This window comes from Anoplolepis gracilipes, chromosome 5 (genome assembly GCF_047496725.1).
Source record: "Anoplolepis gracilipes chromosome 5, ASM4749672v1, whole genome shotgun sequence".
Classification (NCBI taxonomy): domain Eukaryota; kingdom Metazoa; phylum Arthropoda; class Insecta; order Hymenoptera; family Formicidae; genus Anoplolepis; species Anoplolepis gracilipes.
Genome location: NC_132974.1, coordinates 1,448,213 through 1,473,367, shown reverse-complemented (window position 1 = coordinate 1,473,367; position 25,155 = coordinate 1,448,213). Strand labels below are relative to the sequence as shown.

The following is a 25,155-nucleotide window of genomic DNA, read 5'->3' as shown; positions in this document are numbered from 1 at the left end:
TTAGCAACACCCTGTGTAAATCACATCAGCGTTTATAGCACCGCCGCATCGGTCCCGTCGGCGCTTTTAACGCCGGGGCATGTGAATTATTTTGTTAATTCCCCCTCCCCCCCTTCCCGAGGGGGCGTGGCAGCTCCACCGGTCGTTTCAACCCTCTTGCTTCTTCACTTTTTGTTCAAAAGAGAAGCCACCCCTCGCGTCGGGAAATTATAGATGGTGACGTCTCCGTCATTCGGTTGCTTTTCATTCTTACATTGAAATTCTTGCCGAGCTCTCGAAGGTTCGTGTGAAATAGTATTTCTCGTGTTAAGTTAAAATTCTATTACTTTGTCGTGGAAAGAATAGCTGCTAGATATTGGATGAAAAGTTGCAGCTTTTTCGCAATATTTTCTTTCTCCTTCTCTTTCTTTTTCTCGTTATCTACTTTTAATTGTTATATAAAACGCTATTCAGGTATTCTTTTTGCCTCCAAGTATTGTGGATATCAATTATAACGACAAATTTATTATGTGCGAGCGATTAAACTTACTTTTGTTTATTAAACGTATTAATAGATATATACGCTTGGCGGACTAGAATATTTTTCCTCGTCGAAGGAACTTATCTGCCAACATAACAGCAGCTTAAAGTATTAAATCGTAAATTTCAAGTTTGCGTAACTTTATCGTTTTCATTTCTCTAATAACTCGGTAGACAGATAATAATAAATAATTTCGCTCGAATTTCTTTGCTCACATTTTTCAAAGCATACGCGAAGCATAAGCCAGAAACAAGAACATTTGCGCCTCATGTTTATATGACCCAATAAATTGCGAATCGTCAGTTTTACAGCATGTTCTATAAATGAACAACGCGAGATTTTTCCGAGACATTTTTCGATTTATCGGATAGAGAGACGAGAAACTTTTTCCATCCCGAAGGCGTCTCATGAAAGTTCTACGGCCGAGCCGTTTGCTAAGTTTGTTAAATGCCGACTGAGAGAGGACGGAAAGTTTCTTTATCTGAAATGAAATCCGCCTGCATGGCACAGACCTGTTAGCTGCGTGACGTAAATTAAAAATTTACCGAATGTAAATTACAACATTTCGTCGGATTTATGTATGTCAGCCGCGTAAAATTGAAGATACAGCTAGAAAATAAAGCTGAATTCCGTATACATTAAAATATTAAGACGTGACTGCAAATAATTTTTGAAATTAGAATAAAATGAACAATATCGTAAATAAATAAATTTAGCTAAAAAAAGAAAAATAGATGAATGCTTCGAATAATCTCGTATACCTTTAATTTACTATTTATTATTTTCTGACTTACTAATCTGGAAAATATTTTTGATGATTTTCCAGTTTTTTATACATTTTTATTCTGCAGATGAAAACATATTACAATGGACACCTCACATTTCGATGAACTGAAATTGAACACTATATTAAAAGTTTTTTTACAGCAATTTATATTTTGCGATGAAAAAAGTAAATTACCTCTTGGAAATAATTGCACGTGCTTTTTAAGTGTTTGCAATTTTATGCGAGTAGCGATAAGTTTTACATCAATTTTCTGACGTAAGAACAGTGATTGTTGAAACAACAAAAAATCAAAGAGAATGAACCTTAGCAAGTAAAGGAAGTTTCAAGAATTGAGTTATTCAAGATTACCAGAACTCACCGATCCAAGAATCTGTATAGTCATTAAAATTCAGAATTATAAAACTCTAAAAGTATTTCTATGATCTAAAGAGCCAGTATAATATATTCATGTTCAAACGTGAAAACATCAAACATATATTATATTTTAAACTTTCATAATTTAAAAATAAAACTTTCTCACATGTGGATAGATACATATATGTGTATAAAACTTTATGTTAAAAAATTTCGTATCTTTATAGCGTTTTAAGTAATTGAAAATTATTTGACACATGTGTTTTGATGATGCCAAATTAAAGTTTTAATACTCCAATTATTGTAAAATTAATTCTTTTTAAACCTACAAAGATGCACATGTAAAATCTAGAGTAAATTTATTTCAGTATTTTTATTTCAACATATAAATCTTCAGTGATTTACTTTATACGAAGTACTAGCCGTGTTTCATAGAAGATAAACGTTTACGCTCTCAGCTATTACATAATTTTATAACATGCCTCTGCAGAAGAATCTCGCTCTAGCGAGAAATTCTCCGTTTTATTTCCGTTAGCATGTTCGATAAAATATCGTTTCAATTCAATTGAGTAATTACTCGCAGCATGGAAAATTAAATCGCGCTGTTACACTCATCGCTAACGGCATTATTCGGTGCATTTTTTCTTATTCGATTTATTTATCAAAAGCGCGGAATATAGGCTGCGCTAAACTAAAACAAAAAATATTTTATATGCAGCACATGTTAATATATAATACACGTAATATGAATAAACACTGAATTTCGCGGATTATAAAATTTATACTTAATACAATCAATTTTAATCAATTAATGAATAATTTTACTAGTTAGTTGAGAAATTTGATTGCAATTGTGCTTACAACTTAATAAATTTATATTTTACACATAAACCGATATAAAATTGAACAATTTTACATACACAGTTGTATTTTATAAAACAGAAGAAAATAATTTTGCATAAAGTTATTTTGCATGAAGTTTATTTTATATAACTATTAAACATACAAATATTTAAATATTTGTTATATAAATATACAAATAAATTCGCGAATTTCACGCTTGTTTTAATGATAACATCGCGTAAACTGAAATCGCCTTTTTTCGGCAAATTTTTACTCTTTGCAGGTAATTGCTAAATATTTTATTATGTTGCATTTTCCGCATTTAGGAAACAACGAGAGAAAGCGAGAGAAAGAGAAATTCATATACTGCATATCTTTGGTGTAACGGTGGGAGTAGAATAAATAAATGTGCATAGAAAAGCTCCTGACAGACGCTCAGATGGTATCGCGATTGTATTGATATACGTATAATCTATATACATCGCATTGTTGGCATGTGATATTGACGTTTCCTTCGCCCCTTCATTTTCGGTTCGTTTAATCTTTAGCTTGGAAATTACAATCCCCTTCAAATCTGTAGAACATATATACGTAAGGTTTTTCCTTGAAAAAAACCTATCTTTAGGACTATCTTCAGTAGTATACAATAATTTATTGTTAACGTTTGAATTTTCCATGCATTTTCGACTCCATATTTTTCTCGGATAACTATCCTCGCATAAATAATGTTAACAATTTATAAAAAATCGAATTTTTTATAATTTATGAAGAAATAAGAATTAAAGAAGGTCACCAATGAAAAAAGTAGTGTTTGCAATTACATATTGTGTAATAATTAAAAACACGAAAAAGTATTAATTATAATATTAATAAAAAATATGTACCGCAGCAAAATAAATGTGCAATCAATGATCATGCGCTGATTTTATCAAGATAAAATTTTGGTTTGGCGAATTTAAACTTTTCTGCATTAATTACATATTTACATAAATGTACAATTAATACGATATATACGAAATTATTATTCTGATTTGTTAATTATGTTTTTTAAACTTACAAAAGCAATTAGGTTTGCAAGTAGATGATTCCTTTTAATGACACGATCATCTGTATACTTATAGGAGGGAATAAACTCTTAAATTTGCATTATTGTGTATTAATTTGTTTTATAAGAACATTAGTCTAAATTACGTTGTATAAAATCGCGTTATGGATATACCGTATTGTTGCCGTATAGTAATTAACCTAGTAGTACTCGGTCGAGGCTCACGAGGATAATGGCATTAATAAATTCCTTTAAATCCTTCAATAATAACCAAAAGGTGGTGAATCCCTTGATCCCGCGGACTAATTCGTAGAATCGGATTAAATCGCGGATAGATAATGGATTGACGAATTGGTACACGAATACTTCAGGCGCTTAGATCCGATGGGAAGAACAAAAGGTGACAAAAACAGCTTGCGGAGATTTCTGAGACAAAGTAGATCGGAAGTAGCAAATTTAGCACTTACCGCTATTTTACGAAGATGCTTCCAATTTTCTCATTTATGACAATTTGGTTTTTCAACGCACTCTACCTTATTTCACTTTCATATCGCAATATATTGTGAAATAGCAATTCAGAAATTTACTAGAATGTCGAATGTAACTTATCTTTCAAGCGTTTGAATTGTTAAGAGAGCTCATTTCATACATTGATTTATATGTATGTGTATCTCGCAAAGCGCGAATGAACTTTGAAAATAACTGTGAAATTCTTATTTATTATTATTTATGAAAGTTTAATTGCCTTATAAAAATAACTTACGCCCCTTTATTTGCTATACAACCCAATTTTCATTCAAATTACATTTTAATGAAGATCTTTAAAAGAAAGATGAAAAGAAGAAAAAATTTAACTATTTAATAAAATGTATTAAAACTTCACTCCCTCTGCTCTGAAGCATCTGTATTTGCATACTGTACTATTGATTTATCTTTATTATACAAGTTTATATACAAGTCTCTTTCTTTCTTTTCTTCTGCAATATACAAACATGTATGGTTGTTATTTAATTCTTTGTTATTTATACGATTGATTATTTAATTCTTCGTTATAAAATTGTTATAAAATTTCTACTGTTCTTTCTATATATGATATATATGTATAACGTAACAAAAGCAAATGAACACGCTTTTTTAAATTTGATTTAAAGTTTTAAATTTATTTGTAAATTCAAAACTGGTTCTGCTTGTGCAGGACATATGAAATAAAAATCTGAGAAAGTCGAGGAAAAAAAATGTGCGACAGAGTTTGCATTAATGTGAATATTTGAAACTTCAAAACTGACTCATACATATTTCTCTTTTTGTATATGTAATTCAACTTTCTATGTAAAAAATCAAATAATATCTGCGTTCTATGCTTTAACTATGGATATGTTGTGAAGACAAAGATTGTTTAATTTTTTTCATTAAATTGGAATTTTATCATTCCTACGTAAAGGAATCTATTCTCCTTTTTACCCGCGGAAAAGTTTACGGGGATTGAGCACACGGAGGGGCGATATTAGATTTCTGCATTTGGGACAAGTTGGTAGAAGAGCTCACCGTTAATTTGAACGATCGCGTATCCGGTATTCTCGCATCACCTGATACAAACATCCGACGTTGATCACAAAGGCAACTGTCGTTGTCTCGCTTGCAATTATCCGAGATATTGCCTTTCGCGTCAACGGAATCCGGGAAAAATGGTGAAAATCCGTTCACCTCTCCCGCCCCGGAGAAAATTGTTCGCGGCGCAACCGAGAACGTCATAAATTCCACCAACGATTCCCGGCGAACGTATTCTCTGGCTCACATTTTCTGGACCGCTATCCTCTTATTACTCGCGAAAAACTGCTGCGCAGATTGTTGGAGCTAATACAATCTCTATGAGTTCAATCTCCAACAATTACAAAAAAAAAAAAAAGAAAAGAAAATCTTATTTAATTTTCTTCGATGCCATCGCCATACACATAAATATAAAAATCGTTTCGCATACTTGCATGAATGAATAATTTACGCAAGTTAGTAAATTAATTTTATTCAGTCTTTTTCGGAATTTTTTAATTTACAATCAAAGGATCCGTTAAGCAGGAACTGCTCTGTAAAAGAGAGAGCACTGTATTGAACAAATTTTCCGATTTTGCTTCTTTCCAAAGACATCAAATCGTTTGGAAGAAGGAAAGAGAAACTTTCTTATTGCCGCTCAATAATTCATGCTACATCGTATTTCGTTTTGTACGAATTCCCGATTCTTTCTGTCGTCTCTTTATTATGTTCTTTCACCGAGTTGTCGGCTCACTTTAGCCGTACCGTCACGCTGCTTTTCTTTTCTGCATCTTTGTTCGCGAATAACGCAATGCAGCGAACGAAATGCAAAATCGAAAAAGCGCAAATTCCCTTAGCGACATTTACCGTCCTTTGCCATCAGAGATTAAAGTTGGTATGGCAGTCGTAATCCCGGAAATTTTCAAGATAAAATTACAAATTCTAGAGGCTGTGTAAGCACCTAATGTTTATGATCCGTCACTGATGAGCAAATGTCTTCAGACATGTAGCGAAAAATATCATCACAATTAAAACGGATATGAAATTTTCCACGAGAAATTACAAGATTACGATTTCCATTTATTGTAAGATTTAATATGTCGCTATATACGAGAAATCTCATCAGCGCTGAGAACTTTAATACTAATTTCTTTTTTTTTCTTGTAAAGTGGACGAAGTAAAATGTTGAGAATAACTGTAAAAGTATAAAATCTTGTTGAGCGTTTTAGGATGAAAATAATGAGCGAATTTAAATCACTTTTCATCGGATTTGTAAGGGAACTTGAAGAAGGATCGAAGGCACGTGCGAGATTTACATTACTCTACTAGCATTACCGCTAATCCGCATAAAATGCGGCTTCTCGAGGCAGAATTTACACGCGATTGCTAATACGTAATGGAGAGCTACAGAGGCTCTCGTCACAACGAGAGATCGAGAACGCAATCTTTGCGGCTCGAAGATCCGTCCGAGAGTAACATGGCTATTTCGAATGCATTTGCTTTGCCAGCGCGTTGATAATAATCTCAGGTATGAATCGTGCAAGAGCCCACGTTCTTCGAATAGTAATTCGTTTGGTCCTCTGTACTCGGTATCTCATCTCGTGTGCAATCTCTCGATAAATGGTATGTACTAATGAAGCGCATCTAGATTATTTTATGGTACAGTCACCCGTGGCTAGGTAAATTATTTCGTAGCGATGAGGCTACGTATATCTCCTGACGTATATCTCGTCTACCAATGTATCTTTTACAGAAATGCACGAGATTATCAAGATTTTCAACATAAAGATTTTATTAGATGTATTAAATTTTTATTACAAGATTTATATAGTCGCATCAATTTTATACTTTACACTTTGCGTATATATTATAAATGGATTATATATCAGTTATATTTTAATATAATATAAAACTCTCTTGCTTTTCTGTGATATTGAAAATTTGTCAAGATTTATAATTGGCAGATTAAATAATAATTCTTTAATTAGAATTTTTTAAAATTACGGAAAGGTGTCGAATTTTATCCAAGTTTGAAAGATAAATAAATTAATGCGTTGCAATTTATTTTTCTTCGCATGCATCTACTTTTTTATCGCTTTAAAACGTCTTAATCGTTAAGACGCAGCTTGAAGCCGAGTCGGAAACGTTGCCGTTACACTGTTGCTTGATAGATGAACTCGAAACAGCTACAAATGTTTCCTGCGAACGCGATTACAGTGCATTAAGTTCGTTGCACGCGTCTCGCGAACGAGCAGATTTCCGGGTCGTTCATGAATATTTAAAGACGGACGAGATAGGGCGACAAAAGGATCGACAGGGCTTCACTAAGAACCTTAAACGCTCGGTAAATAGCCGTCCGCGACGAAAGTTCCCTGACAGAATTTTACATGCACTTGAGGGCGAATCGTTCCTGCGAACCTATAAAAATGCATTGTAAAATATCGAAGAAAATTACTGCTTCTTTTTTTATATATAAAGTTTCTTAAGTGAAAAAAGATATATATATATATATATTATTTATTTTATTAATAAATTTCTATCTTCCTATTTCTTTATTCCATCCTCTTGTGAATGACGTTATATTTATTATAGTGCTCGTTTGTCTACTAAAAATAATTAAGAAAAGATCTTGACACAAGTTTCATTGCTCCTTTGGGGTTTAGCGCGCGTACGACAGTTTGATATTATTAAAGATCCCTCGGAGGATCCCTATTAGGATGTATAATTATCTTCATGGTATTTTCGCGTAAATTAGGTCGAAGGTAAATGGGCACGGAAGTGCTTCTGATGTTCACGTGGTGTAGGTGCCAGTGCGCGTTTATGACGATGGAAACGTTAACAGCACTGGAAGCTCGTCGTCACGGTGGATAAGTAGGAAAGGGATGATAAGTGACAGAGCCCTCATATTTTACGCGCTCTTTCGCAACGACGCGTGTTACGTACAGGGCGGCTTCGTTCACTCCTAACTCTTCTCTCGCTGCAAACTCTCCCTGTCATCTTCCCTCTCGGGCTCTTTTCCTTTCGACCCCGTATATAACTTCTAAGTAGTTGCACCGCGCTGCGCTATATCTTTTCGCGAATATCTAACGAGAGCAGGTGCGAGAGAATCTGTTTTCGCATTGTTTTATATCCTGAATTTTCAAAATTATTGATTTGAAAAAACTGCACTGATAAATTTAAAGGTAGTAAAATATTGCATCTTTTTTTTTTTTCTTTTTAGAAAAAAAAAAAAGTCAATTGTATAAAAAAAAAAAAAATATCATTGAATATTATTGTTTGTTAACAAGGAAAATCAAGCGCAATTTTAGAGCTATGTATTTAATTCCATATTTTCTTCAACCTTATTTTTCGTTAAAGTGGGACATGGAGAAGAGAAAAATCGAGACACGGCTTAAAATGGTTAGAGAAATTAAAATTTCAATTAAAGAGTTTCAAATATCTCTTTTAGTTATCGTTAAATTTTTAACGCTATTTAGCATTTTTGTAAACGTACGTACGAGTTGTAATTGTTGCTCGTCGCAAAACAATCGCAAAAATCGAAACTTGTCTCTCGTATATTTCGAAAATGTTTTTATCCTTCGTCCGCACGCGTCTCGCCGGCTGCCGAAAACACCACCTCGCTTAACGAAACTTTGAGCGGTCCCGTTTTTCCTCCAATTTGCGAGTCGCACGGCCGTTAAAACCTCCCTGGAACGACTTCGAGCGCCGCTAATTTACGGGCGAATTACCGACCGAACGCTCTCATTACGCATCTCGCTGACTCTTGCGCGCGTATTCGTTAATTGCAGTCGAACGAGAACCATCCCCCCCCCCACCCCACTCCGTCGCGAATAAATAGCGACTGCTTTTGTATAGCGGCGATTCTCGCGAGTTATCCAGGCCACGCGGATTCTTTTCCACGAGCGTAGGATGTAATTCTCGGGAGTTTCGCAAGTTCGACGGAAAATCGATGAGATAGAATGCAGCAGTTTATTAGACTGCCGATCGATTAAACGGCAATGCAGAATTAATGATAACGAGCACGAGAATAAAACGATTTTCGGTATGTTTGAGTATGTAACAAGGTTTCGTCGATATAATTATCTTTTAAACTTGTTACAATGAGAGAAGGAAACTTAGGCTGTTAATCTTCGGAGAATTGTTTGACATAATTGATTAATTACATATGATAATACATGATAATAGTATGTTTGTTATGTGTACATAAATATAATATATATTTATACGTATATTATATATGTATATAATTTAATAAAAAAATATATATATATAATACATATTTTATAGTAAACAATAAACAAAATATTCAACTAACAATTTAAGGATTTAATGCCACAATAAAGAAAGCTCCAAAAATTAAAAAAAAAGTTGTTTTAAATACATATATAGCAGTTATGTATTTTTTTGTGAAAAAAAAGAACAATATTACAGTATCAAATTGCATAAAAAATTGATCAGAAACACCTTATCTAGGTGAAATACGCAATTTAACTGCGAGCTGAAACATTAGTTTACAACTGGCGATGTTTAGTTCTAGTGCTCTCTCTCATCTCAAAGCGAAACGCAATATTTCCGGAACGACGATCGTACAAGTTGGAAAACGTAAAGTTAATGATGCAAAATTGCACGCAAACTTTCGCAAGTTTACATCGAGCTTAGCTCGTTCGCCGTGATTATCGCAATAAAAATATCAGCTGAGTTGTTTGAAATTATCTATTGAAATTGCGGTTCAAATACCAGGCTAGCCACTCTGGAGAATCGCCGGTGTACTTTTATTATTAAGATTACTCTCATATTTAATTCTGTTATTTTCGAAAACGCAGAGAGTTCTTTTCATTCCAACATTTTGTAGATCATGATTTTTTTTTTTTAATTTTAAATGAGACGTTGAAATGAACGAGCTCTTTGAATTCAGAGATGAATGATAGACTATATGAGTCGAGAGAATAATTTAAATAGAATATTGCACTTTTTCAGTCGAGTAATATGTGTAGTGTAGTACGTGAGATTGTTTTAATTGGCATTGTTAAAATTATCTTTTTTATTACTATTTACTTATTACTTTGTTCTCATTTATCTAGAAGCATTTTAATTCATTTTCCTTTGTATAAAATTGATTTAAACTTTTGGATCTTATAATTATCTCTCAATTTTATATATATATATATATATTTATAAAATATAAAAAAAAATGTGTGAAGCACGTAAATTAAAAATATAATAAAAATCTATATAAACTTAATCACATATACACACACACGTATGTATGAAAAAAAAAATTAATTTTCTCTATAAAATTATGAATAAAAATTTTAAATGTTATAAGTCTTCTTTAATTTTTTCGAGAGAGATACGGATTTATTGTATATTAAAGTGAAAAATGTATGTATTTATGATATTAAAATTATATTTTATTTCGTATAAATCTATATGATTTTGATGGCGTAGTAAATGTTAAAGGACAAGCTGTCTAAGAATTTAAAGATTGAAAAATTTTGGAATAGAATTCACAAATTTGTATATTAGAATCTATTTATTGCGCAAATAAATACTTAATGGCACATAAAAGGAAGAAAATAACGCGGAGGAGAAGGTCGTTGTTACCGTCGTCGCTTTTCTTAAACGTCCCTATTGCACCCAACGGTACGGTAAAAGCCGTCTGTACGTGAATCAAGACAACCCGTGCATGCACCATCACGCGGCAATCACATCAAAGCGTTCACTGCGCGCTGATGGAAGAAGCAAGGTAAGAGCCGTGAGCTATCGGAAGTTTCTACCTCCAACGGGAAGGGTAGTACACTAATTTCATCGCCTTTGTCGCGCGTTTAATAAACATTGCCGGCTGCTCCGTTCGTTCCTGCGCGCAATTAATTTTGTATAATTACGATTATCCATTAGATGGAGTCGGCTTTGATCGTTTTCCCTCATTAAATATACTAGTTTGGTAACGAAAAGGGATGGCGACCATAAAAAGTTGATGCGAGTTTTAATAGCACAGTTTAAAATAGATGTGTCAGCTAGTGAATTTCCTTTAAATTCTTTTTTTATCCTCGTAGGAATTATTACGCGCATAATTAATTTAGATGTTTTATTAAAGGGTCTTTTTCATTTTTATTCTATTTAAAAATTGTTGCAACTCTGTTCAACGAAAAAGAATTTATTTCTTTAATTCATTTATGAAAAAAATGAAACACGTTTTTATTTTCTGTAACGGTAAATTCATACATCAGTAAACTGTTTTGCTTTTTTTTACTTTTCGCTGTGTTTTCCATATCTCATGCAGCTTTTATTTAATCAAATCTAATTGTTCGATTTCGTTAAAAGATTACGTAATGACAATTTCCTGTAAAATTTTTCCTTCTGTTGTTCCACTTTTAATGGAAAATTGAACGATCGACCCTCTCCTATCGTACCTCAATTTCCCTCGATTTTCACCCATCTTCCCCTTTATCATACGCTCGATAAACAATCGTGTATACGCAGCATCGGTTGATGCAATTAAGTCTACGTAATTACAATTTTCCGCGAGGACGACAACGATTCCATCTTCTTAAGGAAAAAATGAAGTCATTGGGCATTCAGTAATCGAGAGGTAACAAGAGATACAAACTTTGAGAGATAGCTCATTGATTGATTAAATTTGACTCTTATTGAAGGGTCAATTTAAGTTCAATATAACTACAATTATTTTTGCAATAATTGGTAATTATTTCAATTGATGCGAATTTAATAATACTATTGATAACAAAGAATATTTTCTTTATGAATTCATATTAGAAAGGATTATGATTATATTATATTGGAATTTCTATTTAAGAGAAAGACAGATATACTTTTAGATTTCAAGTATTATTTTTTTTTTTTTTTATTTATTTAGATAAGAATATGATCACATATTTAATCTCATTTTATTAGTGTAATATACACAAATAGTACGTATTATATTTATTGTTATTATAGATAATCATGTTTACAGTATACATAATTATTTATATTTATCGAATATATTTATATCTTATTATAAATAATATAAATATAATCTTATATTGTCGATTATATGTATATTATTATATTATTTATGTCAACTATATTTATATATTATATTATTTATATTTGTCGAATATATGCAATTGATAGAAACATATGACCGAATTGATATTACTACGTGATTGATGGGGGTGGATCGTAAATATCCGAGGGCCAAATTTCAGATGTACCGTCCGTCGACAGTTCCGATAATGATGGCCGCAGCGGTAACAAATGTACGTTGACCCCAAACGCCGCGTAAAGCAATTCCGGTAATGGGCATCTCGGCCCGCCGCTCGCTCGGAAATGAGCTGCGCAGCAGTTGAACTGCCAACACTTGCAGCAGAGAGAGAGAGAGAGAGAGAGAGACGGCTGTATCGGCAAGTGTCTCGCAAAAAGCGAGAAGGTGGTGGTGGGCCTCCCCGGGTTTCTGCGAGGCGTGCTTTTTGAGCTTTGCACGACCGGTCGCGCGCGCCCGCCCGCCCCCCCTCCCCTCCCTGCCCCTCCTTTCCCCCGACTATAAGGAACGGTGACGTGGGTGGACCTGTATCGCGGGCCATTTGTTTCCGCGACGTTGAAAAATGCTCTTTCTTTCGGTATCTTCGCTAGCTCACCCGGGTCAATGTCTCGGCAGTGCACCCACATCCACTTTCCTTAACTGGCGCGCACACACACACACGCACACAATTCTGAAAGAAGATTCATAAGATTTTGTAAATTGATACTTTCTTCATTCTCTGTCTCTCCGGTAAAAAAGAAATTAACGAGCAGAAATACATATACGAATGGGAAAGAGATTGTTCGGCTATAAGAATATAAGATGCATCTGTTTGAAAAAATTTAGTGCAATATATATATATATATATATATATATATATATATATATATATATATATATATATATATAGAAGCGGATTGAAATATAAGTGAGCACATGCGATAAAGGAAAACCTGTTTTCCTGCTCCGAGGAGAATTCCCGCCACGTTGGTCGTTGATCAAGAAGGAGCGAAATCGGGACAAGTTGCAGAATTCCGTTACGCGATCGGCATACGGGCATCGTGTCTCACATTTCCGGTCGATTGGGCGGAAGAGCTCCTCACGTGTATACGCGGTGGCGCATTAATTTTGCGTCGCCGTTCCGCGTCAATTGCGACGATATAACGCGTCGCGGACCGCTTTTCCGTTCGATTTATTGGGCTAATCTCATATTTATTGGAGGCCAGTTTCCAATTTACATGGTCGTGGTTAACGTACCGCGAGCCCGTAACTGCAGGCATCCAATCGCCAAGAGGAGGCTTGGCGTTATATCCGGCTTAATTAGATCGGAATTAAATTCACTTCCGGCTGTGATAGAGAAATCTAGCCTTCACGCTCGGAATCGTTATCCTCTTATCGCTTCTGATTCTTATCTTTCATTACTCACGCTTATCCCAGTCGAATGCGTCGATTTTCCACACGTAGCGTGATTTGTTTTTTCCGTTTATGGAGATTCGCATTTTTATAAGCCAGCCTTGTTATCTCAATACTAATAGCCTCGTTGATTTGCAATTCTTTTTGTTACTTCAATTCTGTTAAGATTATTTGAATGATTATTATCCAGTTTTATGCACGAAGCAAGTGAATTTGTAAATATGTGTGATATAATTAAAGTGTCTTTATTCATAGAATAGGATCTTATAACGGGGAATAAATTTTTTATAAGATGCTAGAGAGACTTTATTGTTTTCTTTTTACAACATAATATTTCATATTTTCTCTATTTCCACAATCACATTAATGAAATAGAAATAAAAACTACCATGCCATGTCGCTTGTCGCAAATAAATGCATATTACTTAAAAGTATTATAGATTTATTATAGACAGCGTTATAACAGCACGATAATAATAATTATATTGCAAATTTACGTCGCCCCGACCAATTTATACGATTGAACAATAAAACGGTTGAAAACAAACCGCGCGACGTAATACGATGAGAACACTTTTATTACGATCTATACAATGCTGTTCAATTTCTGTCACAAATTTAATTTTGTAATAATAACGAACTTCTAATTACGAAAGAGGAACTTTATTAGAATCTGCATTGATATTGGCGTGATGGGGAAAAGGAGTATCGAGCATCGAAAAGGGCTTCTGAAACATCTTGTGTATAAAAAAAAAAAAAAAAAATAAGTTGATCAATTTCTTAGTTATGTTCTTTGAATTATCGCGGCTATGACGTTAATTACGGCTCGGTGTACCTTTGAAACGTATTATGCGTCTGCTTATGCGAAGTATGCCGAGCACGTTTTACTAATTACGCGGTTTCAATTACGCATACCTTCGTATGCTCCGGCGCTATCTATTAACGCAAATGGTAATGCTTTTATGAATATTCTCTCATCGGTTATTCGAAATGCGATGTGTGTATATCTGAAATACGTGGCTTACTTATGTTAGTACGCAACTTGATCGCGACATATTACCAATGAATGAATCGCTGAATACGATCAAACTGATTAATTAATTAAACAAATCAACGAGTGTAATATAATCGCGTTACTCTAAATGCAAATGAATTTCACTGAAATGCACCTGCATGCAGACGAATGAATACGACTGATAAGTAAATTAATGCGCATATCAAGAGCAACATCTCGGAGAAAAATCAACGAGAGAAGAGACATTAAATTGGATTAATTCAAACGATCGGAGAAACGGTACAAAATTTTGACTCTTTTAATATAATGTATTTATTATTCCATAGACATTTTATTTTTAATACTTTAAATACTTTATTTTTAAGAGAAAGTAAAGCGAGAATTTTAAACGTCTGCTATAAATGAAAATATTATTTATCTATTATAAATAACTACAGTACTTTATAGATACCATTTTTTTTTAAACGATATATTTCACAAATATTACTTTTTAAAATAGTCTCTCCTTTTTTAGATTTTATCTCTTTGTTTACATGCTAATGAATTTTAGTTACAACAACTGATATGTTAATAGCATTGTAAAAGAAGGAAAACTTTTACAGCGTGCGGTTAAATTATCGCCTTCTAAATTGAGGTCGTTTCATCGAACATCCAGAGAATGTAAAGAATTATTAGGCATTATATATTACGAAGACGAGTATCTGCATGCACATTTTAAATTATTCTCGCGTAATGAGTGTGCGCTTAATTAGATAATAATAACTTTATTAGACGCACTCGGAAAATTTAGTCGCGCTCGTTACCCTCGCTTAAACAACAGCTAATGTAACCTGCGGATAATTGCGGAGTAAATTCTACCGCTGTGTACACAGATGTAGGTGGTGTGCATCGCGTGCGTGGTATATGACTTGGTCGCGAACTTCTCTTCGTCTTGCGCGGCGCTCGCATAATTTCGACCTTCTAATCTCGCGCGCTAACGAGAACGAAGACGCGCAATTTTCCTCTCTCAAAGCATCCGCTTTCCTCCGGAACGAAGGGCGAGAGGATCGAGAGGGCGGGGCGGTCCTTTGTCCGTTCGCGAGAAGGCACAAGGCGCGTGTCTGCATCGAAAACGTGGATGCGCAGCCCCTTCCCCCTCCCCTTCCCCTCTCCCCCGCTCTGTCGTCTCTACTATGGCTGCAATTATCTCGAATTAATGCCGGCACTCACCCTCTCCCTTTGTGCCCCCCCGTCCTTCTATTCCATTCCGGTATTATAGTTTTGCGGTATTCGACGACCATTGTGCGCGTCCCGTTCTAGACGTGCAGCTCCTTGTGTTTGAGATTCGAGAAAACTCATTCTCCCGCCACTCTCCGCAAAGTTGAGGAAATGCCTGGAAATTCCTGCTGGAACGCCCAAGAGTGATGAACTGTGTCAATAATAATTTATAATGTAAAAACCGGAAATTATTTAAACGCGATTTTTATAATCAATTTCTTCAAAAGAGAGAGAAAAGATTTTAGTATGGATGAAAACATCTAAGGAAAAATACGAGAATAATACTTATTTAAACCAGAAGAGAATTTAACAGTCTACGATAAATAAATGTCTAGTGTAGAATAGAAATCTTATATACATAACGAATATAAAGTGGATAGAACAGAATACAGGAAGGAAGATACGTTAATAAAGATGTACTATTATCCTTGTAATCGGATTGCAAAAGTTCTATCATTTTCAAGAATTTAATAGGATTCCTGAGAAAGGAGAAAGAGAGTGAAAGAGAGATCTCTCTACTTTATTCGTTATTTCATTTTATCAATTAACATCCCGACTCAGTGAAGGTCGTTACACAGGCAGCCTCGCCTTCGAGCGGAATTAATATCCGAGAGTAATGCGATTATCAAGGTTTAATCGACGCCAAGTCTTGTCTTCCTTCTTGTCTTCCGCTTTTTAGTTTGGAAAAAAAAAAAAAATGCATCTCTGTACGCATTTTAGACACATCACGTTTGCCTATCTCGGCCAAATATAAAGATAAGCATTAAACGAAGTTTTTATCTCATGATTCATCGAGAGATAATTCGAGAGGGAAATGAAATCATGAGAACGTGGTGAACATAATCATAGTGAAAATAATTGTTTCGTAAAAATAAAAAAAAATTAGATAGGTTTTTTTATCTTTAATTTTAAGATATTTTGCAATTTGAATGTATCACAAAGTTTATGTAACATTAATAACCATTTGTTACTAGTATCTTTACTGAAAAGCTTGAAGCTAAATAGTGAGGATAAAGGAAGATTTGAATAGAATCGTTGAAACAGTATGAACGTACTGTTTTCCGGATTAGTCGTTTGATATAAGATTTTAGTCGCACTGGAAGCTCCGAATCACTTTTTTTTTTTTTTTTTTTTTTTTTTTTTTTCGTTTAAACGGAGCAAGCGATCGCAGACGGATTGGTGTATATAGCTGAGTAATTAAGAGAATATCTGCTGACTTGGGCTACTGATTAGTTGCAGGCGATCGATAGTTTAAATCGCGTCTGATCGACCGTACAAACTGGGGAGAAAAAGTTGCCGATCCTTTTTCAAGCAACGATCTCCTCCTGCAAATTTCTAGAAACTGTCGGCGAAACTCGACGAGGAAAGAAGAAGCTTTGATTTCGTTCGGATTTGCCGTCAGAAAGTTAAACGTTGCACGTTAATAACGAAACTTCCGTTCGGAAGCAGTTTGCGATCGAAGTTATGTACCGTCCATTGAATTTTATGAAAATTTCGATTCAATAATGCGTATCCTTGTTAATAAACGCAATCTCTCGCAATATTGTGTGCGAAACGCAATAAAGCGAGATTAATAAATGTGTGCAAACATGAACATGTTATCGTAAAATGTAGTATGAGATCTTTGGACACTTAATCAAATCCAAAAAGATCTTAAATTAAATTTTCAGTTTTTTCGATGTTGGAATAGATTTAGATTTTTTAAATCATTATGAAAAATATTAGTCAACAATAATTACTATCGAATTTTGTTAAACGTTTCTAATTTAATCTAGACTAGAATATTATAAGCGCGCGTCATTTATTTTGTATTGTATGTATGTATTGTACATACATACAACACAATATACATAACATGTATATGTCATAGATTAAAAATTATTATTATATAAATATGTAAATAATCATTATTATTATTAGATTAATAATAATGATTATTTACATATTTATATAATTTGATTAGAAATTATTATTATATAAATATTATATAAATAGTAATGATTATATATATATATTTATATATAATAATAATTTTTAATTTAATTTCTTTTTAATCTAATTTTTCTCTTTATGAAATATGGCATAAAGCTTCAAACGCGAATATATTAAAGCTTCTTTTCCACAATGTTAATTATGTTTTTGTTATGCACTGCGATTTGCTTTATTCGTGTTATATAAGTACGTCATATATATATATATATATATATAATATATACATATATTTATGATACATGTATCTTTCTTTATTTGTCTCTCCTTTTCTCTTTATTTTCTCCTTTTCTTTCTTCTCTATTCTTCATCTTCTTTAATTTATCTTTATAATTATTGTAAATCTATTATTAACTATCTATTTATAAACTATTGTAATCAGGCAAACTGTCAAAATTTGCATAACAATTTGACAGCTGCAAGCGCACACGAATGAGATATCCAATTAGCATCGCGGAAAAGAGGCTTCAACACGATATATTCGAGTTTGAGGTTTTACACACTTTTTAAAAAGGGATCTAAAGATCAGATGTTTTTAGCAACAATATTGAAAAATGAAACTACCTTTGGTGTGCAGTAATTAAATTTAAAAGAGAAGCATCGTCGGATGCTTGTGTATATGTATACGTGTAGCATCGGTCTACTCGTAAATCTCGAGAGTCTAGTTCAGTTTCCGAAGTTTAATCTCCGAGTTCCGTTAACAGCGTGAAAGCGTGCACGCGCTCGCGATAAAGTCCGATCTCTCGCAAAATCGCTTGAAAATTTCTCGAAACTTAATCCTTGGGTTTAACTAGACCACCGAAAACGGGGCGAGGATCAAACGTTCGCTTAGAGCCGAGAGCTTCGCGAACGACTCTCCTCGAAATCGTAAATTCGATTCTTTGCCCCGATCGTATTCGCGTCTTAAACTGGTGCCCACCATTGTGAAGATTCCTGAGAGAGTCGTAACGCACGGTCATTCTTTCGCCAAGTTTGATTCCAATTTTCTATTTTCTAATGTTGTCCTAATAAATGCTGAAATGATGATATCTTGTAAGATCTGTAAAAACCAGGATGAGCATGAAAAATTAATAAAATAAATTAATGTATATTATACATTCGTAAAAAGAATGTTATGAAATAAAAGATAGTTTTGAGAAATTTAAATCACGTAATAAAAACGAAACGCTTTAACTTCTACTTAACATTGTTTCTTGCGAATAAAAATTGTGGAAGTTAATTGTCGATGACACTTGTGCGCGCACGTTTTGTAGTAAATATTAATTACAAAACGTTAATTTTATTATAAACATATGCGTGAAATTCTCGTAAATCCTTCGATATCTTAAATATAATCTCAAGTATTTCACAAGTACTATTTTACTGAAATAAAACATAAATGAATATAAATCGAGAAATGTTACTTTAGTAATAAGTCGCTTTCTTTTTTTTTTTTCTTTCTCAGACCTGATTTTAACAAAATATATGCAGATAAGAACAGATAAAGTTATGGAATGGACCACCTTGTAATCTCCATAATCTCAATTTTTTTACTTTTGGAATTCAAAGTAGATTAAATCATTAGAGTTTAAATTTTTCTTGGATCTTAGAACATATATTTTTTTCTGTTTTTCCTGCGAATATTTATATAATCATAAACCATTACGATCGCTATCGAATGACGCGAATTTCTTTATACCTTGATAGAATTTTACCAAATTGACTATTATATGCATTAAACAGATATACGTTTAACGATTCTTCTCAAAGGTAACTCGCCCGCGTCATGTCGCGAGCCCGAGGTTCCACTGTTGCATAACCGCTTGCTCGTCTGTTGCAGGAACTGGAAAGGAGTTATACGCTCTCGACCCCGGGGGGTAGCAGCCCCGTTTGTTGTCCGCCTTGCAGCCCGCCCCCCGCGCCGGCCGCATACATATCGAGCGCGCGCGCATCTTCGCGTAGACTCGCCGGAAGTGGCCTCGGCGGGCCCACATCCCCGGAAAGAGATCCCCTGGGAAGACTGTTAAGGTGAGTCACTCGTTCAATGTAGTCGACCAGTCCGCAGGCTCTCTTGCGAGACAAAATCCTTATTTCTTCGAGAGCGGAATCGTCGCTCTCGGAAAGTCTAATTCCATCAGACGTGTTTTTGTCCACTGACACTTGCGTTCGTATTGTCCCAAGATGAGACGATGCTCTCGCGCAGGTAATTTTACTCGGCCACAAATGGATACGACAACGTCGTACAACGGAAAAACTTTGCTTTTGGTCGAAATGTTGTACGTTTTAATTAATTGCGATTACACTTTAGAATTTAAATTTCAGATTGCTTTGCCATTTTTTTCTTGGTTTCTTCATTACATTATGACTGATAACTAATTTAAATATTGCAGATTCTCGAATCAAATTCCGTTATATCGTTGAGGATTACAAAGTATTTGAGTTTATTATAATTGAAGTTATAAATATTAATAAACCTTTGCAATTATATTTGTTATACATAATGAAAGCTCTCACAGAGCCAAAATTAAAAGAATATATAATTTATATTATATACAATTTTATGTTTAAATATCATACAAATTTATTCTATTATTTTTCCTTCGAGTTTTTTAAAATTAATTGTTTTCACAAAAATACATAGTTAGAATTATAATTTTAATTATTACGTGAATTCAATACTGAGCCATGATTAAATACATTTTTTTCGTCTTAATTAATATGATATAATTTAAATTTAATATTAAACTCGTGATTATCCGTTTAATCGACCTTAGTGAATAATCTTAAAACGATAGGAGTATTTGAAATTATAAATGTAAGAGCATTCGAGCGTACGAATTAAATTAACTATTTAGAAATATCTATCGAGGCGAATCAGGAAAGACGTCGTGTATAGGATAGAAATTCGATCTAATGACTTTCATGAAATCAGAACAAGCTTTAAGACCGATCACCCGGAAGTCGTAAAAGCCTCACGGGCTTTCCTTACTCGCTTCCCTTTGGGATGTTCTTCTCCTGATTACCTTTATAGCCCTGCGGGCTTTCCTTCTGTATCCATCAATCTCTGTGGCAAGAGGTATACACGAATGCATCATCCAACATTTTGCTCGTATTACTATTTTGTCGTCTTGGGAAATTTACCGATCACTGGGTAAATGGAAGGTTACTTATGTTAAATTGACATGAGCTCTTTGCACTTTTCGAACGATGTCGAATCTTTACTTTATATTTGAATCTGCTTTATTTATCGGGTTTGTTAAATTTAATTACGTATGTGAAGTTGACCCTTTATTGTCAAAAATTTTTAAAAATTATTAGAGTCTAGTAGGTCCCCGAAAATGTCTACAGTGTATCAGTTTTAGAAATAGTTCTACCATTTCACATTTTTCGCAACTTTAAGGTAGTACTTCTTTGTTATCAACTTTAGAGCTTTAGTTATTAAGCTTAATTGTTAGAGTTTTTTTGGGAACCACCAGAACCCTCAACAAAGAGCTATCGATTTCCGACAAAAATTTTTATCCCCCCCCCCCCTTCCGTATTTTCAAGTGTTATTTTCGGTGCTTTAAACGACGGAATTAATTCTAAAATTTTTGTAATTTAATTTTATCTTTTATATCTTTTTCTTGTAAAGAATATTGCTTACTTGTTAAAGTTATTCAATATATAACAATAGTGAAAGTGACGAATGTAATTATAGTATTAATGAAATAATATATATACCTATCATCGATACCTATATGTATGCTGAAATAAATTAAATAAATTAAACTGCAAAATTCGGGATTCATGTTATTACTATATATATTGAAAAGAATAAAATAATTATTTGTAGTAAGAAATTTTCTAATTAAAAATAAAATTGTTCGCACGAATTAAAGTCCAACTCGAAAGTTATTAAACCGTTTATCATTTTATTCTTTTTATACCTCTCAACAATTTTGAATCCCGCGATAACCAATTTTCCCTCATTTATCTTGCTTGGAGCACCGAAACTATTTTATCATGCTCATCCCCAGACTCTCCCGAAATCCGACGTATCCCCGCTCTTCGACTTCGCTCGAAGAATTTCCGTTGTACAAGACCCACAGATTGAATATTTCCCCGAACCATATCGTTGCAGATTCCTGAAGACCTTCTACAGGGAGCTAGGCACTCGCGACCCACCTCATCTACCGCCATGGGCGTCCCCGCTTCCGCTCGGCACTCTATGTCCGGCGCACTTTCAGCCGCATTTGCAGTTGGTGCATAAAAGCGAGCAGGAGCACCGCTTAGAGAACATCAAACCCGACCAGATCTTCGCCCCCGTTAGGGTGAGTGTTCTTGAAATGTAATTATGCCGATAGCTTAAAACGCAAAATATTGTACGTAAATTCGAAAATATTTTATTTTAAAAATATTAATTAGAAAATAAGGCAAATATGAGAAAGGTGCGACAATTTAAATCACTGATATATAATTCTTTATATCAGTTAAAAATTTCTTCGATCCACGTGTGACGTATATACATATGTGAAAAGTATATTGGGGTGACTGTGTGTATACTTGTATTTTTGCCCTTCTAAATAATGACCAGTGTAGAGGAATAAAAATTACGGGAGTAAATAAAATTTAGATGAGAAATATTGAGAAACGCTGCCTAACATCATAACATGTGCGGCACGCAGTAAAAATCTTCGAGATTCGTACTGAAAACGTCAAGCAGATTTCCGGTTCACATGCCACGTGGCGCATACGAGTATCCGTGCGAGGAGAACGCCGTGCGTTATCAGGGCACGACCGAGATCTTTCGGCGGCAGTCGCGGATTTGCATGATATCGACTACGTAATTGCGCGAGCGAGCAGCAAGTCGAGTCTCGGATGTCCGCGGGGATGGGTCTCTTCCGACGACTGTCGAAGACTCGAAAACTCGCTTCTCTCACTACCGGCTACCGCTGCCGGCAACTTCCCTCCGGAATGTGAAAGCCAAGTTGGTGTCGTCTGAAGTTCAGAATGGCATGAAGGGTGAAAAAGTTCCGCGAACTCTCCCCTCCCCCCTCTATCCCCCGCGATTCGCTGTCTCGAGTTCTTGCGTTCACTGCTTTCTCCGATGCAATCTCCCGCGAGTGAAATGCACTGACGCTCGAATCGGCGCGCTTGCGATTTATTTATGGTCGCAGTTGGTCGCTATCGGATAGTTGTTTTGATTAGATTGCTCCACCGAATCGATTTCCACGAATGAAAGGATAAAAGAACGTATTAAGTACGATTAAGTCGGACGTATGATTTTGTTTCGGTTTATTTATAAGTTTTAGATGTCTCTTATTAAGCGTAAGAAAGAATTAATGATAAAATTCACGAATAAAAGAGTAAAGGTCGATTTTTGTAAATTATAGTAATTTAAACTTTCCCGAATTCTTAAACTTTAAATTAGCGGTTTATCATCATTTTTTATTTCAATATCGACGATATAGTAAAACCAGAAAAGCACGCATAAACTTTTCAATATTAAATTTAATATTAAAAATGATTAAGACTTGAATTTTCTCTCTCTCTCTCTCTCTATCTTTCTTTTTTTCGATTCCCTTGAAATTTCGATATAATATAATATAATATTAATTTTAGTTAAAATTACTATTACTTGAATAAGAAATTATTTATATCCATCAATTGCGAAACCGATCTTCTAAAATTCTTCGGCAAAGTCATCGTAAAATATAATTTAGATAAATTATTGGACGTATTCTCGTAAGTCTGAGGTACACATGTACATATATGGCACGTTGATCACGACGAATGGAAGATGGCTTCAACCCCTTTCGCTGTTTTGTTACGTCTCACGAATGGCCATTCGCGTCTCGCGATAATATATCTTCGTTCTCTCTAGCATAAAGAACATTTCGATTACAGCAAGGCCGAGCATTCTTTTGCATCACATAATGAGGCAATGTTTTCTCGGGGCGTGATAAGTCGAGCTCAGCTTCATTAACGGTTTCCCAAAAGGCGTTAGAAGTCACGCTCTCTCGTATTATTATTGAATAGAAAAGCCAACCGCGACCATAACTGCTGCTGCAAAGTTCTTCCTTTCTTCTCATCAAATGCCGAGATCGCACTTGCATTTTATGCTGGCACATCATAACGACAAGTGAAACTCAATGATTACTACACTATGGAATGTACTCATTATGAACAGTACAATTATTACAAATGTAATTAACAAATACAAACAATAATTATTGTATAAAAAGATCATATCGAATATCACAATATCACTTCTACATTATGATAATTATATTATGATAAATTAAAAATAAACACACAATATAATCTTACAATGATTATTTATAACGATATATAATAAGCACATAAGAAAAGGCAAGTGTTTTAGAATTATAAAAAATCATATAAAGAATCATATTAAATCATTAAAACGCATTTACTAATAAAATATTAATTAATTCTAATTATTGATATATAAAACTTTAAATTTTATTTAAATTAATAAGAATGATTACAATATATATGAAAAATATATATATATATAAGAAAAAGCTTTCGAAATATATATATGAAATAAAAAATCAAAATCGTTTTTGATCGCCCCAAAAAAGTGCAGTTTCATTATTGCATTTCCTTTTTCAAGGAAATCTCTTTTATTTGGGTTGATAATTCGCTGCTATATAACATAAAACCCATAAAATGCAGACAATGCGCCCGAAAACGCTCGCATCAAAAAATGAGCCTCGTAACCACCGGGACATACGTAGGATATATAGGATAGGGAGAAAAGAAGGTGCAAGCACACAAGCTCACACATACTAAGCTTGGAACTGCATGCACATACAGGTAGATGAATCCGTGTCATAAAACCGACATGCTTCCGCCGTGAAAATAAACGAACCAAGCAGACAACATTCAGGAATCGTTCTTAGGACCGCCAAATGTACTCGCGTTTGTCACGAGTTTTCCACAATTTCTTCGTGCACCAGAAATTAAAGAGCTGACATAAAGGAAGGCTGTCGTAAAAAAGAAAGTAAATGCTTCAAAAAAGCTACTTTTTTTCTACATAATATTTTATTCATTCCATAGTCCGAAGAAAGCACCTTACACTTTACACTTTTGTATCATAAGTAACTCCTACTTTTCTAAAATGAGGATTTTTGAGCTTCGTATGTAAAATTTTGTTATACAAAATACATCTTTAAAAATATAACTGATAAATAAAAACAATAATTATTTTATTTTTAATAAAGGGTATACTTTAGATCGTATTTTTTTTAGTAAAATTCAATCTTTAGATATAAATGTATATGTTTAATTATTTATTTTGTCAACTTTTTTTATTACTACTATATAGAAAATGATGTATAAACTTTTTTGTATCGTATTTTGATTTTCTCCGTATTTTATTGAAACGGTCATGTTT

At 34.0% G+C, this 25,155-nt stretch overlaps 1 protein-coding gene across 3 annotated transcripts in view; it reads left to right on the top strand.

Annotated features, from left to right (window-relative positions):
- LOC140665970 (uncharacterized) overlaps nucleotides 1-25,155 on the top strand; it is a 227,048-nt gene that overhangs the window by 143,617 nt on the left and 58,276 nt on the right. For all 3 annotated transcript variants that reach the window (XM_072892629.1, XM_072892628.1, XM_072892627.1), the window contains 2 exons: nucleotides 19,594-19,781; nucleotides 21,874-22,063. In XM_072892629.1, the coding sequence (XP_072748730.1) occupies nucleotides 19,594-19,781; nucleotides 21,874-22,063 (378 nt within the window). The remainder of the gene's footprint in view (nucleotides 1-19,593; nucleotides 19,782-21,873; nucleotides 22,064-25,155) is intronic.